This window comes from Mauremys mutica, chromosome 5 (assembly GCF_020497125.1).
Source record: "Mauremys mutica isolate MM-2020 ecotype Southern chromosome 5, ASM2049712v1, whole genome shotgun sequence".
NCBI classification, from domain to species: Eukaryota; Metazoa; Chordata; order Testudines; family Geoemydidae; genus Mauremys; species Mauremys mutica.
In genome coordinates this window covers 64,162,617-64,182,021 of record NC_059076.1, presented here as the reverse complement: position 1 = coordinate 64,182,021, position 19,405 = coordinate 64,162,617, and the positions used below count along the sequence as shown (strand labels likewise).

The 19,405-nt window shown below is 43.1% G+C and overlaps 1 protein-coding gene across 1 annotated transcript in view; it reads left to right on the top strand.

Annotated features, from left to right (window-relative positions):
• Positions 1 to 19,405, top strand: part of DCHS2 (dachsous cadherin-related 2) — a 254,928-nt gene that overhangs the window by 220,163 nt on the left and 15,360 nt on the right. Inside the window, exons 13-16 of the mRNA XM_045020060.1 lie at positions 2,874 to 3,731; positions 8,308 to 8,418; positions 12,571 to 12,782; positions 14,328 to 14,479. Of these exons, the coding sequence (XP_044875995.1) occupies positions 2,874 to 3,731; positions 8,308 to 8,418; positions 12,571 to 12,782; positions 14,328 to 14,479 (1,333 nt within the window). The remainder of the gene's footprint in view (positions 1 to 2,873; positions 3,732 to 8,307; positions 8,419 to 12,570; positions 12,783 to 14,327; positions 14,480 to 19,405) is intronic.

Below are 19,405 nucleotides of genomic sequence, written 5' to 3'. Positions count from 1 at the left end.
TGCTGAACTCTTGGGCTAATTGGTACCGCACACCGATGTTCCCCTTCCACAGTCTGTGGAAGCACGTCCAGTACCGGGCTTAAGCAAAGGACCTCCTTGGCATTGGAAAACTTCTTGGCACGGTTGCATTTGGCATGGCAGATGTGACCGTGGTGGCTTTCACAGCCCTCCACTTCAGCACCATCAGCTGCTTCACTATTGCTGCTGACTTCAGGGTTGATAACACTTCCAGTAGCAGCATACTTGGTGCCAGCAGTATGGCTTCCATCATCGGCACTGGTCCCTGCCTTGTTTAGGGTGATGGATGAGTCAAACCAGTTAATCACTTCCTCAGGTATGTCTCCACCTTTATCCCCAGAAACTTGAGACTCCTCGGCATTGAGGTCAGGATCTTCCTCCTCCTGCTTTCTATCTCCTGTCTCATATCGGGGACCCTTTATGGAGCACTATGGGCACAAGGATTGGCACTTGTCTCACGGTCAGGACAGGGGCCCTTGGCCCAATGCTACTGGCCATCGATACCCTATCCTTATGCTTAGCATCCTCCGTGGAATCCTCCTTGGTTGGGGAGGGCACACTTCTCAGCTTGCTCTAAGGAGAGATCGCCAGGCAGATTGGTGGTGGCAACTGTGGACCCACAGGATCAGGCACCAGTGAGGCTTCCCCGTGCAGCCTTCATAGAGCTACTCCTTCCAGCTCCACCAATCCAGGAATGGGAGCCAGCATTGGCACAGTTAACCAACTCTTCTTCATCCCCAGATGATTCAGCAGTGTCTGGTTCTTCCTCTCCTCCAACACCTGAAGATTTCAAGGACTCTCCAGACCTTTTGAAACATGTGGCTGCCTCCCTGGGCATTCAGGCAGAGTTATTGGATATCCTTCAGCCTTCTGCTCCTGGGAGAAGTAGCCCTTCCTATCAACCATAGGATCCTAAAGCCTTCTTAGTGGACCTCCATTCAAGCCATTGGGATCTTGTTCCTCTCCTCAAAAACCTGCATTCCTTGTGGTGATAACATCTACAAGGAGAGTGAGTTTCAGGCTTTGATGGCAGAGCCTCCTTACACACAGTTCTCCAAAGACACCAAAATTTGAGTCTAATTTCTCTCAATTTCATTTAAACCAGGTGATATATTTGCCTGAGGTTTTTCCTAAGCCAATTCATCTCTGGAGGAGCAGTGTCTTCACACATTGGACATCAGACAATGTCCGGTCTTTTATTTGGACAGGACTATATCTCATCTGTTTGTGTCATATGCAGACTGTATGAAGGGCAAGCAATCTCCTCACAGACACTTTTTAAGTGGATAACTTACTGCATCAAAACCGTATATGACACAGCTACTTCAATAGCATTCTTAGCTATTGCAATATTGTATAATTTCAGGGCTGCTACATGGTCATTCATATGTACATTTATGAACCATTATGCCATTATCATGGCATCCAAAGCAGATGCAGACTTTGGGAAGGCAGTCCTGCAGTCCTTAAGTAGACTCAGAACCCCACCTCCTGTGGTTCTGCTTGTGAGTCACCTAAGTGGTATACATGACTGCATATACTGAAAGAAGAAGAAAGAGCATGGTAACTGTTGTTCTTTGAGATGTGAAGCTAATGTGTATTCCACGACCCATCCTCCATTCCCTCTGCATTGGAAGCTAGTCTCTTGGCATTAGGTGTGAAGGAACTGAGTGAGGTCAGGGAGGCATCTCCTTATATAGCCATGGGAGAGGCTATGGCCACAAGCCATGAGCACCAACTCTTTATGGGAACTGCTAGACAAAATTCTCTGGCTCCAGTGCTTTGGGCGCACACATACCTCAGTGGGATGCACGCCTGCATCACATCGCAAAGAACCACAGTGACTGTAAGTAACAGTTAATCTAAAACAAAACAAATGCCTTTTCAATCTTTTTATGATTCTCTCTTCAGCCCCCCATATAGGGGCCCCCAACCCAATCCTCCTTTCACTTTAAAAATAGGTGTGGATAGATACCAAGTCCACCTTCCAGGTAATGAAAGTTTCTTTCAACCACCAATGATAAAAACCTCCAACCGGTCTTCCAAGTTGCCAAACCATCCCCAAGTGCACCATGCCAAGAAACTCCAACACAGCCCCTGCCCAACTCTTAAAACCTTCCTGTACTACCCTCACCCCCAAAATGGCAAGACACTGTTTACTTTGATTTGGGACCCTCTGCAGTATTACAAAAATAAATTGATGGCAGCACTGATAACTGCTGATTATCCCTGCTTTACTCCAACTATATAGAAAGGGCTATAGAGTCATCTTAGATTTTTATGCTTTTAATTTGAAAATTATCTTGATCTGTTGAAATATACTTATTCTGGTCACTTTAAAAAAACATTATAACTCTTTCTAAAATCCATTGCTCCAGATATTTAATAGTAGCTTTAAAAATGAAAAAAGTGGAAAAGACCTCATTACAGTTCATTTCTAAGAGACAGGTTTGTAGATGAAAGCAAGGGGCAAATAACCACATTTGTTGTCAGCAATGCTTTATGGGTTTCTGGAATTTGTAGCCAAGGTTGGGAAGAGTTCACTTTGTGCAGCAGTATAGTTGCACTAGATTTTATAAGGTGTGTTGATTTGGGAAAAAAGACATGCATCTGGCAAAATAGCTGTTCTGTAAAAGGATATGACATTCTGGATTTACTGTCACTGCCACCCACTGATTTAAATGAAGTGCAGGTTTTAATTTTTATAAAAGGAGGAAAATATGCCAAAGGCACATGAGTGCACCAGCTGTACTAGCAATAGGATCATGTTATTACAATTAACATAATGGTACTAGCAAAGGGTTTTTTCAAATTAGAATTGTTTGTGATAGTTTTATTTTTATTGTATTTTAAAGGTGGAAATATTGAAGAATACTTCACTCTAAACGATACTTCAGGAGAACTCGTGGCCACTCGTAGTTTAGACAGGGAGGATGCCAGCAACTTTTCCCTCATTATTGAATGTCATGACCTGGGCAGCCCACCAAGAAGCTCCACAACACAGCTACAGATTACAGTCCTGGATGAAAATGACAACAGCCCTATATTTGCAAAGAAGACCTATCAGACCTCTGTGAGAGAAGACGTTGAGGAAGGATCAGTATTTCTTGAGCTCTTTGCTTCAGATGAAGATGGTGGCCTGAATGGTGAGGTCATGTATTCGCTCATTGATGACACCCTTGGAGCATTTACTGTTAACAGTACAACTGGTGCTATAGTTACTACAAAAGCACTAGACCGGGAGACTAAATCTCAGTATGCATTTAGAGCGGTGGCAAGTGACTGTAGCATCCAAGGCCCAAGAAGTACTACAGTTAACATTATGGTGCACATTGATGATGCCAATGACAATAGTCCAGTTTTTCTACAGAACCCTTTCAAAGTTTATGTGCCTCCTGAAACCTCTGTGAATCAGACAATAGCCACTGTGAGAGCTGCGGACATGGATCTGGGGCCAAATGGTGCAGTGGTTTTTAATTTTGCAGTACCTGGAACTATGTTTTGTATTGACATTAATACAGGAGAGATTTATCTTCAAGAGCCATTGCCTTCTGATGGTTTCAGTTCCCGCCTGCTGGTATTGGCTTCAGATCAAGGTGTTCCAGCTAGGACAGCCACAGCTCTATTGGCCATTTCCACAAGGGAACAAGAGGAGGTGATGTCATTCAGCCATAGTTTGTATGCAGTAACTGTGCCTGAAAACAGTGAAGCAGGTGGGTATCAGACTCTCTAACTTGTGGCTGTCAGTGGCCAAAGTCCTAACCTATTGGGCACTATTGAGAATGAAGTGTGTAGGGAGCCTTTTTCAATAACATGCAGCATCAGGATAAAATTGGAATTGGACTATATGCAAACAGTACGTTAAGGAAAAAAAACTTCTCCCTGGCCAGTGCACCATGGACCAAAGGGGAGCATGATGTGCTGTCTCAGAGGCGTAGTCGGGTTTCTGGCCCCTGCACACATACAACAGAATGCCAGTCATGTTAGGCAGGATGCTCCTTTTTCAAAGAGAATAAAGGGATGTTGCACTGCATGATCCTCCCTCACCCTGGACAACCCTTGAGCATCTCTGCTCTGTATCTGCAAAGTGGCTGTAATGATAGATGCACAATTTTTATCCTTTGCAGTTTTCCTTGCCAACGTGCATCTCCTTGGAATAAAGGCAGAATTTGTGTGTGTGTGTGTGTGTGTGTCCAAACAAGACTGATTACATAATATGTCACTAATAGTTCACTTAAATAAATGCAGTGAAAGCTCAGATAAGATGAGAAATCTACACATGCCTGTTGCGATGTATGATTTTTGGCTTTAGCGAAATCCCTGGTGTATTGTAACTGCATTCAGAGATTTTCCAACACTTTCCTCACAGTTTCAGACTTGCTAAAAGAATGTGTAGAAGTAGGTGGAGAATGCACAGAGGCTGTAATACATTCTTTTTCTTAACAGGACATTGTGAAATTGGTAGACTTGTACAAGGGGCAAGCAGTAGATAGAAGCCCACATTGTTAAATGCCCCCTATAGATAAAGGCCAGATTCACTGCAGTCTGTGCCACCATTGTTTCTTTTAGGCTGTAGTGGAATAAAGTTGTTGGGGGAAAAGTTTGAGTTAGTTCAGTGAAGTCACAATTTTGACCTGCTGGGAGCTGCTGTAAACTGGTCAGAGTAGCCCATAAGACATTCCACTGGGAGTATACCTGCAGAGCACTGGACAAGAATTAATACTATCCCTGTCCCCAGGGGGGGAAACACTGTCCCCTGTCTCACCATTGCTGCAGGAAGACGTGATTCTCATTTCCTGGAGTCTAGGGTTTTTTGGTTTTGTTTGTTTGTTTTTATCTGGCCCCACCTCTTCTTCCATGCTTTAACCTTGTGAATTCAGCTGCGACATTTTAACTGACGGTCCCTAGAATTATACATTTAGGAGTAGTGGGGGCAAGGTGTTCTAAGTAGAGGGTCCTGGACTCTTGATTTTGCTGCCTCTTTGGGCCAGTAATAATAAATGAATAATAATAATAATAATAGCTCTTACATAGCACTTTTCTTCATTGGATATCAAGGTCTGATAATCTTCAGGGTATGTTGCAGGAGCCTAGTTAATCAGGTTTTTCCATACGGTTGTAGAAGAGTGCCTGTGAGGATCTCAGTTTTTTGTGTTATTGTTGGTACTGCATTGTTTGTTTAACTTGTATACATTTAAAGAAAGAAAATCAAAATATCCTTTCAGCAATGGATAAGCTTTTGTGATTCTGCATGTGCCTAATTACAGATATAGTAATGGGACAGGTTAGGCAACCCAGCCTGAAATTATTGAAATCCCCCAAGGAATTGTGGTAAGAGAATACCATAGTCTGATGGCCACCCACTAAATATATTGCAAACATAAATAGCAGTACATTTAAATTATTTTGATTAAAGGAAGTTTAAGGAAGCTTCAGCATAAATCAGAAGATTTCAGCCTGAAAGCTTACTGTGTATAGTAAGAATACTATCAGGTATAGAAGAGCAAGTTATTTTATGCATTCTTTTATGAGATGTTCCACAGTAGTAGTTCTGTTTCTCTTCTAATTATTTTATGTGATTTCAAATAATACAAAAACATACTAATTTCATTTTATTTGTCAGAAAAAGTTATGACTATAATTAAACCCTCTAAAGGATTCGGTTTGCTAGCTACAGTTCTGATTCTGGAACCCTTACTCCATATGAATAATACTTACTCTCCCTCCCAGTCCCATGGAAGTATATACATTATAAAATTCAATATTAATGTAATCAGGATTAACAAATAACATTTTGCTTAATACATTTTAGTTCCATTTTCAACCACGCAGTGGCAAAACTTCACTGTAGTCAGACAAGAATCATAGCAATATCAACAATGAAGGCCAAAGCCTGATATCCTTGCTCAGTTTTTACTCAGTAGTTACGCAGACAGACTCCTACTTAGGTAAGAATCTCAGGATTTCTTCAACTAAAACTTTGGCCCCAAGTTTGGTGACCTTCATATTATTCCCCAAGTTTAGTTTTGCATCGTATTAAATATTTTATACACTGCATTGCAACAGGCACTTTTAGAAGTCAACTAATAAATAAATAATCAAGTCAATGCTCTCTGTAAAGTGCAAAAAACCTTTTCATTATTCACCATGTCTGCCTCCAGTTGAATTATAGTTTGTATAGAGCTCTCTGGGTGTCAGATTCACCAATAAAACAGACACAGCTGCTAGTTCTGCAGGATTCTTTTATTTATTTTTAAATGCATATAAAGTATCTGGGCTGGAAATTTATTTACCTCTCTTTTATTCTCTGTGCTCTATGAGCCTTTTCTTTATTATCCACCCAAGAAGTCTATCCTCCAACACAAAGGCAAGGTCAGACAAGGGTCAGAGGGAAAAGGGGCATCCCTGGTTCCAATGTCTGAATTACAAAAGAGAGGAGAAAGGAAAGAAAATAATATGGGGACATGTTCTTTTTTCATGGATAAACACAGGTCTCCCAAAGTGACTTGGACTGTAGCAGTGGATCAGTTCTGAGTTGTGCATGTGTGTCTCAAGCCAGAATATGACCTAGGGTTTTTATGTCTGTTTTTCCTCCTGTTCTTTAGAAAAAGCACACATACTATACAAACTATCACATTTTAGTGCATTTAAGGTAGTTGGTTGTTTAATGCAGGTTGAGGTATTTTAACATAATGTTAGGATGCTTCTGGTTTAACAGACAAAGCAGGGAAATTCTAAGTTAAGGCACTTGCTGCAACCTTGCTTTGCCCTGTTATGCTTGACTGGTTTGGAAGTTTCAGACAGTGTTGGATATTGTGTCCCTTATTTGAGGCAGTACCTACACACAGTGGACAGAGTCAAGTAAGTTTAGGATTATAGCTCTTTGAGATAGAGACTGTTTTTGGCTGTACATCTAGCTTTACCTCATTATGGACTTCAGGATTTGGCCTCATCAGTTTAAGATACACCTCTCCCCCGCTATAACATGTCCCGATATAACACGGGTTCACGCATAGCACGGTAGCAGCGGGGCTCAGGCGGCGCCTTAAAGGGTCCAGGGCTCCAGCTGCTGCGGAGAGCCCCGGGGCCTTTAAATCCCTCTGGAGCCCTGCCGCCGCTACCCCGGGGCTGCTGCAGCAGGGCTCGCCGGCAACTTAAAGGGCCTGGGCTCCCCACAGCGGCTGGAGCCCGGAGCTCTTTAAATCACCACCAGAGCCCTGCCGTTGCTACCCCAGGGCTGTGGCAGCGGGGCTCGGGCAGTGCTTTAAAGGGTCCAGGGCTCTGGCTGCTGTGGGGAGCCCCGGGCCCTTTAAATCCCACTGGAGCCCTGCCGCTGCTACCCCGGGGCTGATGCTTCTGATCAGGATAATATATTCCATTTCACATTTATTTTCTGCTCCTATTGCAAACACCATTTTTATTCCATGCCTTTTCAGTGTTGTGTCAGATCAGTACTGTTTTTGTTGAATTTAAGATTCTTCATGAAAAATAGATTGGCCTTACTTTCTTCGATGCTAACACCATACTGCATATCTTTGGGCACCTTGTTACAGCAAAAAAAGCTATTGTGAGTTGTATTCGGATTGTGTCTACTTAAGATTGATTGATGTATTCATTTAGAATTAAGGTGTCCACCATTACAAAACTCTGGGTTGCTGTACATAAGTAAACGAAAATTAAATAATCCTTTCCCAGTTCCTCAGAGATAGCAGTCATGTTTAACACCCACATAAAAGCCCCTCTTCACCCACTCCTGCCCCAAAGAGTTTGTGAAAGGATGAGGGTAAAATGACCAAAGATGGCGAAACTTGAGTAGGAAGGACCTACACCAAGCCTTGAATACAGCCAGAGGTAGATTCCTGTAGACAGCCTCAGGGAGGGAGTTCCATAAATAATGTCTCTGAAATAAGAAGGTCTAGCCATCAAGCCAGTGAAGGTGTGCAGAGAGCAAGGATCAGGGATTGTTGACCATTAGGGCATGCTGCAAACTCCATCATTTTGCCCAGCAGCAGAAGATGCCGGGGCGCAACAAGGGTGTTAGTTGATGGGGCAATGGGGTTGGTGGGGAAGTTCCTGTCTATGAAGTTGTGATGTGGGTGGAGTTTTGTTGAGCAGTTGTTGCTGGGTTTGTTTTTGTTGTGTGCTATTTTAAATAACGTTAGAAACACTCAGAGTGGCGGACGGGCACCTTTGCATGCATTGTTATTAATCACAGTAAATCTATAAGTAATAAAGTAAGATAAGATCTTGCAAAGTTGACTCTATTAAAAACTATTATTGCTTCTTTAGGCACCTCACTTTTGACTGTAGAAGCTTATGATCATAATTTACTGGAAAAAGGCATAAAATACAGGATATTCAGTGACAATGAAGATATTTTCTCAATACACCCCATCACAGGTAAATTAATTTATTTAAATTTGTTTTAAAGGCACGTTTAAGGCTTTTGATATTTGAATAAACATTAAATTGTGTACAACGTGTTTCCACATTGGGATTGCTTTTATACCAAAACATTCTCATTAGTTGATGTTAGTTTAAATCAAAACCTAGTAGAAGTGGGTGATAGGCAGGTAAGAGTAATAAACACCTGTTGCCACAAGAACCATTTTTATATGTCATAGATATATGACATGCCTTTTGTCTACAGTTAATCTAGAATACAGGGCCTCCTCTTATCCTGGTATAAATCATTAGTAATGTCATTGACATCAGTGGAGTTACACACTTGTAAAATTCTTGTGAGAGGAAAATCATGCCCAAGAGTATTCCTCTTTAAAACTCTTCTGTTCTTCAAGTAGATGCAGCCTTGTATTTCACTTAGGTGTGGGCGTGCCCACCGCACCTGAGCCAGAGAATTTTGCTAGCAGTACCTGTAGAGGGGTGGTGCTCGCGCCTCATGGCTGTATGAGGTGGTGCCACCCCAGCCCCCCTCGGTTCCTTCTTACCTCCCATGGCTGGAGTCAGGGCTCTTAATCTCGCAATTTCTCACTATTCCTTAATGTCGTTTTCTAGTTGTATATGTTTAGTAGTACCCTAAGGGTTAGTTAGATTTAGTGTTTGTTGCATTTAATTAAGTATTCCCTTGTGATTCTCTCACCGTTGTCCATCATGTGGGCGAGCGATCCCAACAACGACCCCCAGATGCAGTGCTTGCTTTGCTTGGGTAAGGCCCATGTCAAAGAGTGGTGTGAGGTTTGTAGATTGTTCACAAAAAAGACTCAGGTGGCTAGGACCTAGTCCTGAAGCAGCACATGTTCTACCAAACCATTTGGCTTGCTTCAACACCAAGGCCCTCATCAGATTGGTGATCACTCTCAGGTTCTGAGAATGTTGCTGTTTCATGCTCTGGAGCTGCCTCTTTGAAGAGGTGGAGGAGCTGTTCCCCATCAAGTGCACTGGAGAAAAGGTCTCTTAAGACCAAGTGAGACCTCTCCAGGTCTTGTGGGGACTCCTCTGCCTCCTTCAGGAAATGCTAGTGCTGATGCATGGGCTGGCGCAGGTGCCTCTAACTGTTCCAAGGTAGTTCACTGGTATGTTGGAGACCCTATACCGTCATCTCCGGTTCTGGCCCCAGGGCATCCCCTGAGTCCAGTACCAATGAGGGTGATGCCGACACTGGCTGTTTGCATGCTGGCAGCATACCAGGCAGCTATGGATCACCTCTGCCTGTCCAGCTCAATCTCTCCGTTAGTCCAGGACTTTGTCAGGATTACATCATTTATAGCCCTGTGGCTGGTTGGGCTGCTGAACCTTTGTGTCCATCAGCACTGTACCCTGATGCTCCCCTTCCATAGTCTGTGGAAGCAGAGCCAGTGCAAGGAACGTCCTTAAAACCAGGAAGCTCCCTGGTCCTGTTGCATTCAGCACCACCAATGTTACTGTGGTGGCTCTCACTGCCCTCCACTTCAGCACCATCATCTGCCTATCGTGCTGCCTCTTCCAGCTCCACCTGTGCAGGAGCAGGAACCAGCCTTGGTGCAGTTAACTGAATATTCTTAATCCCAGGACGATTTGGCACTGCCTGGCTCCTCTTCTCTTTCAATACCTAAGGTTCTTCTTTGAGTGAATGTAAGAAGGAACTGAGGGGGCACGGGGTCAGCTTGGCCCTATATACTGGCGCTATGTGCACGCAGCACCAGAGAGCACCAGAGCCAACAACTCATGGGTATTCTCCTGCAGGAACTCAGCCTGAATGCCCAGGGAAGCAGCCACATGCTGCAAAAGATCCTAACAGGCCTAGAAATAAAATGATTACTAACATTTCCATAACTGTTGTTCTTCGAGATCCATTCCATTGTAGGTGTGTGCACCCCGAGCACAGTCCCTGGAAATATTTCCCTCCATGGTATCCCAGAGATTTAATAAGACCTTTGCTGTGTATTAAATGAATACCAATTGTCTATTAAAAACTTACTTTCTTATGACTAACAATGTACAAGACCTATCTACAGCTTAGTTAAACCTTAAGCATGTTTTTAATCATTAGTTATTTTATTAACATCCAACTGTCTTATTTAATGTATATTAAACAAACATTTGGGAACTTTTTATAAGGCATTATTAAAATATGCTTTTATAATAAGAAATATAGACCCAGTGGCAGAACCCAGGTAAATTAGAGGATTATAGCCTCCAAAAAAATCCAATAGTTTTCCACCTAGATTGCCTTCTGAAATGGTTTTATTTTGGAGTAACCATCCAGGAATGAAATGGATGTTCAGCGCCTTTGAAAATCAAGCCACTCACTTAGCCTAACTATTTAGAAGACTAACATTAATCACCCTTGTTTGAAAATCTTGGCAATAACATTCTAGATATACACAGGGGATTTGTATGAATACGATCAGTAAAAATTCCACTGTTTTCAATATGGGTTCTTTTTGAGTGTCATGTTTATTTAAAAAAAAAGGCAATTCACATAACAGAAGACTTCATCAAGACCGACATTGTATGCACTTTCTGAGTTAGAGCGTATATTCTCCCAATATATACACACAGCTCCATCTCACACTGTCAGATGTTACATGCACATATCAAGAGGACAACATTAGTGAAAAGTTCATTGAACAATTCTCTAGGTGATTGCAGATACCGTCCTAACTAGTGCAGTGAAATACATCCACTGATGTGAAACTACACAGAGATGACAGTGTAAACTTCAGACATATGTCAAAAGCTTACAGCAAATTATATCACCACCAGCAAATACTTCTGTATACTTGATATCCCTTGTCACATTGTTGGGTGCAAATAATCACATTTATCTTGGATTAATTGTGGTTGTACTGCGTGGCACTTCCACGGTAGGAATGCAACCTGTGCCAATGTGACATTATTTCACAGGCTGTTTATTACACCCTACATCAATCATTTTGCATCATGTGTCAGTTGATGAACCAAAAGTAAAACAAAGCTTTAGTTCCACACAGTCACTCTGTGTGCAAAGTTCCAGTTATCAATGGCCAAACCCAAGTCTTTTGTTAAGAATTCCAGTTAAGAGGTAATTGGCACATTTTTACACAATTGCAATTTTATATTGCATATTGTTTTTCCAATGTACAGAAAAATGATACAGTGTTAACTGTTCTGTTATTGCTGAAAACAAAGCAAGCTCTCTGGCTTTTAAAGCCTTTATGTCCCAGACCCACCTTAGACTCAAACTACTTGAATCTTGCACAGACTTTGCTTCCTGATTTAAAAATTAAGAACCAGATTACTAATAGGCTCTTAATTCCAGCCTGGCAAATCAGGAGGTTCTTCTACTTCTACTGGAAGTTCTACTGCCACAGTATTTTGACTACTCAAAATTTTGTGTTGATACTCTTGGTAAGAATTTGGCATTATGAAAATTCTTTACAAAATTCTGATTTTGAAATTTTACTGAAATTAATGTGCAAGTAATTGAAGACATTTTTTAAATGTTTAGATTTAATCTAGAATTTTGATAATTTAGTATTAATAACAGTGCCGAAGCTGTAACCACAGAGTCTCCAAAGGCAGATTATACCTGTCTTCAGGTTTAACCTGGAGGTGCTGTCTGTAGAGACTAGTGTATATATATCCCAACATGCAGTGCTTCCTCTTGATTTCAGCAGCTGTCATTGTTGACTAGTGGTGAAATAATAGTTCACCTAGTGGCACTCAGATGGGCTTCCTTGGATAGCACAGTTTGGGTTGCTGTGTGATTCAGATTGACCCAATCTGATGCAAATGAAGTCCATGCCTTCTAGGAAATTTCTCATGTGGCCATTGATTGGACAAAGTTTGGACATCCTGGATTTGTACCATAAGTATCATGTACCGTAAGCAGCATGAACTGTTTAATAAAGCAGCCCACATCTGTGAGAAATCTCTCTCAGATCTACATTTGTAGTTTTTTCCTTTAGTTATACATATATTTTCCTTTGTATTCCTTTATTGGATATATTGAACAGCTACAGCTATTGTTTTCTTTATTGCACAGTAAGTGTCCTCACTTTTACCAGTTTATTTGTCCTAAATATGTATATAACCTGTCCTCCTTTAAATTCTTTTTGGAAAATAAAACAGGTGAACTCACAGTGAATGAGCCAAAGTTTCTTGACTATGAAGTCAAGAGTAAAGTGCATCTCACTGTTTTGGCTGAAAATGGCTTGAATTCAGCACACTGTGGAGTGACAGTTTGGATACAAGATGTGAACGATAATGCACCTAAATTTGAGCAAAGCTCTTACAAAACATCGGTGTGGGAAGGCCAAATCTACAATACATATGTCATGCAGGTAATGGGGAATACATATTTACAAACCTATTTCTTCAGTTAAAATTAAGAATAGCCAAACTAAGGCCACAGTCTAGCAGTATATTCATTGGGCTTCCACTCTGTTCAAGATGCATTCGCCTTCTTTAATGTTGCTGCAGTCTTGCCTAGAAAGCTAAAATTTATAACTATTTTGGCTGCATTAGAGCTCAAGGTTCAGTTGAGTTTTTATCAAATTAGGCCAATATCCTTTAGCTTCTGACTGATTGTAGAAATAGAAACTAAATTCAACTTTCTTGTGTCTTCCTCTACTTCTAACAAAGAGCAATTCTTGCTCATGAAAGGTAGTCAGAGAATGATTATTCAAGGCTAGTTCATAGTTTCAGTGTAGACAGATTCTTGCTCCCAGCAATGTCTCTAGGGTTTGTCACTTTAAAATGGATCCATTCAGCTCCATTCAGGAGTAAAATCCTTTTGTCAGATATAAGCATCTGATTTTAAATCTGCTGCTGAAAGAGTAACTCATCTCATTGTATGTGTGAAAATGCTCCTTCCTCTGAACATGTCCATTCTCCAAAAGTGATTCCAGCTGTTTATGTACTATATCTATGTTGGAGGGAGGGACATTATTTGGAATAGAAAGGAGAACAGTTTTCTCATTGCACCCCTTCCAATTTCTCCCCTTGCAAGTTAGGTCAGAATGAAGGTCATGTTAGGAACTGAAGATGTTCCTCCTCTGAGAATAAATAAATGGAATGCAACAACTGCCCCTGATGTGAAGCCACTAGGGAGATGGATGAGCCTAGATTTGTTTAAAGAAACATATGTCTGCTAATGGGAAAAAAATGACAAAGCAATCAATGTATCTGGAATAATCTGGATCCTGTACAGTATGTCTCATACTCAACAGTAGGAAAAAGAACCAGTGAGGATTCTTCAAGGAGATTGGGGAAATGTTCTTTATCTTGAGAATCCTCCACTGGTATATTTTCCTGCTGCTGAACATTGGTTATTCAGCTAGTTTTATATTCTATTACTGCTCCTTTTCCACTATTCTTTATTTCTTTAGATTTAAACAATAATCTATAATAGCCTACAGAAAGGTGCATTAATAATTATTATTTCATTTATTTGTAATAGCACTTAGGGTCCCCTGACCAGGGCTCAGGACCCCATTGTGCTAGTGACTGTACATACACATAACAGAGACTGACAATCTCCTAATAGTAACCACACAGCAGCGTAGAAATAATCAAATACACAAGAACAGATCAACTCAACCACCTCTTGCTTTATTGTTTGAAATTCCAATTCTGCAGCCGAATGTTTTAATCCAAGAACACTGAGTTGTTTTTATTTTGTAAAAATATTTCCATTCATAGTGATCTTGGTAACTTCCCCTAGGCTAACTCACAAAATTTGGGGCCTAAATTATTTGATTGTCCCTTTTAATCTGTGTGGCCAAAATGCAGCTAACTGGCAGAAATACATGTATGTGATGTAACACTTTGCTTTTTGAAATTGCAGTTTGTCATCTGAGATTAAGCATGGATTTTCTCCCAAACAGATTTTTGCAACTGACCTTGACAGTGGGCTAAATGGAGAAATTGAGTATTCAATTTTATCTGGTAATGAAAACGAAACATTCCTGATTGATTCAAAACGGGGGATTTTAGCAACTAATGCAATCCTGAATCATGAAGACATTTCATCCTACAGGTTGTGTATAGTGTCTGCATAAAATATATATTGTTACTAATTGTGTTTGCCGCAAGTTGATATTGCTCATGCTGTCTGTCTTAGGGTTTTATACTGCTGTCCACCACTGTAGTATTGGAACACCCACCATGTAAACTCAAAAGCAGTAGCAATAGTGAATGTTGTCATGGAGTCTCTGGTACTCTTCTCTTTTTGGAGTAAAAACATAACCTTGTTAAATCAGCTACAGCACACACTGACACAAAAGCACAGTAGATCTTTCAAGATACCCTGTTCATGGTGACATATGGCCATGTGTGCAGGGGCAGGAATTGAATGTCAAGATAGCTAATTCAGAATTACTCTTTTCTGTTGTTCATCACTGTGGACATTTTTTTTAAAAAAAGAAGCCATTTTTAACACAAAAGAGGAAGAGGTTTTTAAGAGCCCCTGTTGGTAGTTTATTTTACAGAATGGCAGATACGTTTTCAATGGTGAGTGATATAATATTGTAGAATTTCAATGGGATGTGATGATATCACATTCCAGCAGTCCCCCTGGCTGCCTCCTTCTTCTCTGGAATCCCAGCTTTCATTCTGAAAAAAATAGAGTAAGTTTCTAGCTGATATGATTAGAAAGAAAACCTTGAAAATGTGAACCACATGGTTCACCAGAATGAACCCAACTGCTCATCAAAGTGTGTAATAAAGAAAAGATAAGATCATATTAAGAAGGTCTACACAGTCTGCTCTGAAAGACTGCTCATTTTGGTGTCATGAATGGGTGGATTAAGGAAAGAATACCACCATTTACTTTTTCTCCCCAGTCAAGAAGCAGCCAAGCCCAAGGAGCCCACCTAGGCATTTGTGCTACACTGAGGGGAAGCCAAGCCCAAGGAGCCATGCAGAGGTCATGAGTATATTTGGACCCTAGTCAGGGTGAGCCAAGCTCAGAAATCATACATGGCATGATTCTGCTTTGAACAACTACACCAACTACTGAGAACAGTGTCTTATTTCAGTACGTCAAGTGGGAGAAGTTTGGAAGATTACCATGAACTTTTTTTCCAGTTCAACCCATGCATGAAAGTACATTAAAGTCCATTGTGAAGTCTTGTCAGACAAATTCCCACTTCCTTTAATAGGAAGTTTGCTTTCACATGGACAATAGGAGTGATCGCCTACAGCAGTAGAACATCTCCTTGATTTCCACTTACCGTAATTAGCAAGAATTGTACAGCCAGTTTCCCTGCATAAACCCAGTTACATCAGTATAAACATAAAGAGAACACTGCTAATCCCAGAAATAGCAATGTGTTCAGTGCTACAGTTAAGGTTGAATTTGTTCTTAATTCTGCTTTGACTATTGTTACCCAGGTTCTATCCATGTTGAATTTTCAGCTATAAGCTTTTTTATACTTAGGGCTTGGCTACACTTGCAGGTGTGCAGCGCTGGGAGTTAAAGCTGTCTTCGTACAGCTGTGTAGGGAAAGCGCTGGAGTGTGGCCACACTGACAGCTACCAGCGCTGCAATGTGGCCACATTTGCAGCATTTGCAGCGCTGTTGGGAGTGGTGTATTATGGGCAGCTATCCCACAGAGCACCTTGTCCCATTTTGGCGCCGTGGGTTGTGGGAAGGGGGCGGAGGGTGCGGGTCATTCTGCTTCCTGTCCCAACACCCCGTGATGCATCGCTTCACATCCCAGCAATCCCTGTTCTGTGCAGTGTGATTTCTGTGGGAAATGGAGCCCGAACTGCTGAGGAGTATGCTGACGAGTCTCGCCAGCACATCACGTTTGGCAGTTGAGCTATTCCTTAAGATCCAAAGTGATGAGGAGTCTGACGATGATAGCGAGTCGCCTGACGCGTATGACACTAAATTGCTTCTGGCATTTACGGAAATGCTCAGCACCGTGGAACGGCGCTTTTGGGCTCGGGAAACAAGCACTGAGTGGTGGGATCACATCGTCATGGAAGTCTGGGATGACGAGCAGTGGCTGCAGAACGTTTGGATGAGAAAAGCCACTTTCATGGGACTGTGTGCTGAGCTCGCCCCCACCCTGCGGCGCAAGGACACGAGATTGAGAGCTGCCCTGATGGTGGAGAAGCAGGTGGCTATTGCAATCTGGAAGCTGGCAACTCCAGACAGTTTGGAGTGGGAAAGTAGACCGTTGGAATCGTGTTGATGAAAGTTTGCAGGACCATTAATCACATCCTGCTAAGAAGAACCGTGACTCTGGGGAATGCGCAGGACATTGTGGATGGTTTTGCACAAATGGGTTTCCCTAACTGTGGAGGGGCAATAGATGGGACGCATATTCCTATTCTGGCACCACCCCACCTAGCATCTGAGTACGTTAATCAGAAGGGGTATTTCTCTATGGTTCTCCAGGCGCTTGTGGATCACCGTGGGCATTTCATTGACATTAACACAGGCTGGCCTGGAAAGGTGCATGATGCACACATCTTTCGGAACACTGGCCTGTTCAGGAAGCTGCAGGCAGGGACTTTTTTCCCAGACCGGAAGATCACAGTAGAAGACGTTGAAATGCCCATTGTGATCCTTGGAGACCCCACTTACCTGTTAATGCTGTGGCTCATGAAACCGTATACAGGGAAGCTTGACAGGAGCAAGGACCGGTTCATCTACAGGCTGAGCCAGTGCCGAATGACTGTGGAGTGTGCTTTTGGCCGTTTAAAGGGACGCTGGCGATCTCTGTATGGGAAGCTAGACTTGGGGGAAAGCAGCATCCCCGTGATTATATCCGTGTGCTGTACCCTCCATAATATTTGTGAAGGGAAGGGTGAAAGATTCAGTCAGGCATGGACCTCCGAGGTTCAACGCCTAGAGGCTGAATTTGCACAGCCAGAGAGCAGGGCTACTAGAGAGGCCCAGGAAAGGGCTTCAAGGATTAGGGATGCCTTGAGGGAGGAATTTGAGGCTGAAAACCAACAGTAATGTTTGGTGCCTTGCACGGGAGTGAAGTGCAGTGGTTACAATGTTAGTAGGAATCTGTTTTTCCTAAGCTGATTTGCAGTGCCTGTTTCTTTCCTGGGCTAAGGTATCTTTGACTTTCTGCAATAATAAAGACTGTTTTCAAAGCCAAGAATTCATTTATTGAAAAGAAAATAACTTTGTTGACAGACACACAACATTTTGGGAATCTAAAAGGGCAGGGGGGTGGGGTGGGGAACTGTGCAGTCACAGGTTTGAATATGTCCTGTCTGGAGTGCTGTGCAATGACTGCTGCACTTCAGGATGCTAATACTGCATGGTGCAGAGGGTAAGGGTCATAGTTCTCAGGGCTGGTTGGTGAACGTACAGGTGTTGGAGGCAGCTGGTGGTGGTAAGAACCTGGATGCTGGGGAAGGGGGTTTTGAGCTGACATTGGGGCACAAGGGAAAGAGCTTTGGGACGGGGGGAGGCCGGCGCGGTAGTGCTCTGCCTGCATGGCTACGAGCGCCTGGATAGAGTCCGCTTGGCGCGCCAGGATGCTTATCAGCTGCTTTGTGCTTTTCTTCCTGGCCGCTGCATTTCTCTGGCGGATCCTGCTTTCCCTTTCCCTCCAGTCCTGCACTTTTTGATTCTCCCTGGCAGAGTGATCCATAACTGCTTGCAGCAGGTCTTCTTTGCTTTTTCACGGCTTCTTCCGGAGGTTTTGGAGTCTTTGAGCTGTTGATAACAGGGGCAGCCGAGAACTCAAGGTTGCTTGTGGAAAGGCAAAAAAGGCAACACTTAACAGAGGCAGCATTGTTTATATCTCAGACAGTTATTCCCACACAGTGAAGGAGTAACATTCTTCACAATAGCATAATTTTTCCATACCAAAGAGAGCGCATATAACCACAGAAGCCCCAAAATGGTGAGTAAGGGGGACTGACTGCTTCAGGGCTGTACTGGGGTTTCTGTGCATTGGGGGAAGCAAACAGCTGCAGGGGGCACCTACACTGAACACTCTCCCAACATTTTCCACAGGAGTTGATCCTGGAAGATATCTCGCTGCTGCGGGTCACCTGGGAAGAGCGGGAGGGTCTTCTACAGCAATGCGGATTCCGCCCTGGCCCCTATGCAGCTTGCCTGTGTGCAGCAATGGTCCCCCCACCCCTCGCGGCACAGTGGCGTGGACGCGTTAGCCTGACTGGGACAAGGACCACGGTGGCTCTCCCAATAAACTTGCGCACGTGCATTGCCCACGCTCTGACTGAGACTTTTGAAGAGATTACCGAGGCCGAATACCGCGACATGATAGACCACATCAGTGTGCTATTCCACATCTAGGCATGCATGCAGAACCCTCCCTCCTCTCCTGAAAAATTTCTATCCTGAAAATAAAAAGCCGCTTACCGGGAACCTGCTCCGCTGTTTGTCCTCCACCAAGTATAGGCTGCTGCGACTGGCTACCTTCCTCCTGGCTTGAGAAGAGCTCCTGGCTGCATGCCTCCAGGGACTCCGGGGTGTCTCCCCTAACCCCAGTACCCTCACTCTCGGTTTCCTCCTCCCCCCCTCCTCCTCCTTCTGCCCCCCCTGCTCTGAAGTGTCCATCGTGGTCCTCGGATTGGCTGTGGGGTCACCCCCAAGTATTGCGTCCAGCTCTTTGTAAAAACGGCAGGTCATGGGGGCAGCGCCGGAGCGGTGGTTTCCCTCGCGGGCTTTGCAATAGGCACTCTGCAGCTCCTTCACGTTAACCCTGCACTGCAATGCGTCCCGGTCATGGCCCCTTTCCAGCATGGCCTTTGATACCTGCCCAAAGGTATCGTAATTCCTACAGCTGGAGTGCAGCTGAGACTGCTCAGCTTTCTCCCCCTAAACACTGATGAGGTCCAGCAACTTGCCATTGCTCCATGCTGGGGCTCGTTTGCCACGTGGAGGCATGGTCACCTGGAAAGATTCACTGATTGCACTCCACACCTGGCTGAGCAAACAGGAAGGGAATTTTTAAAATTCCTG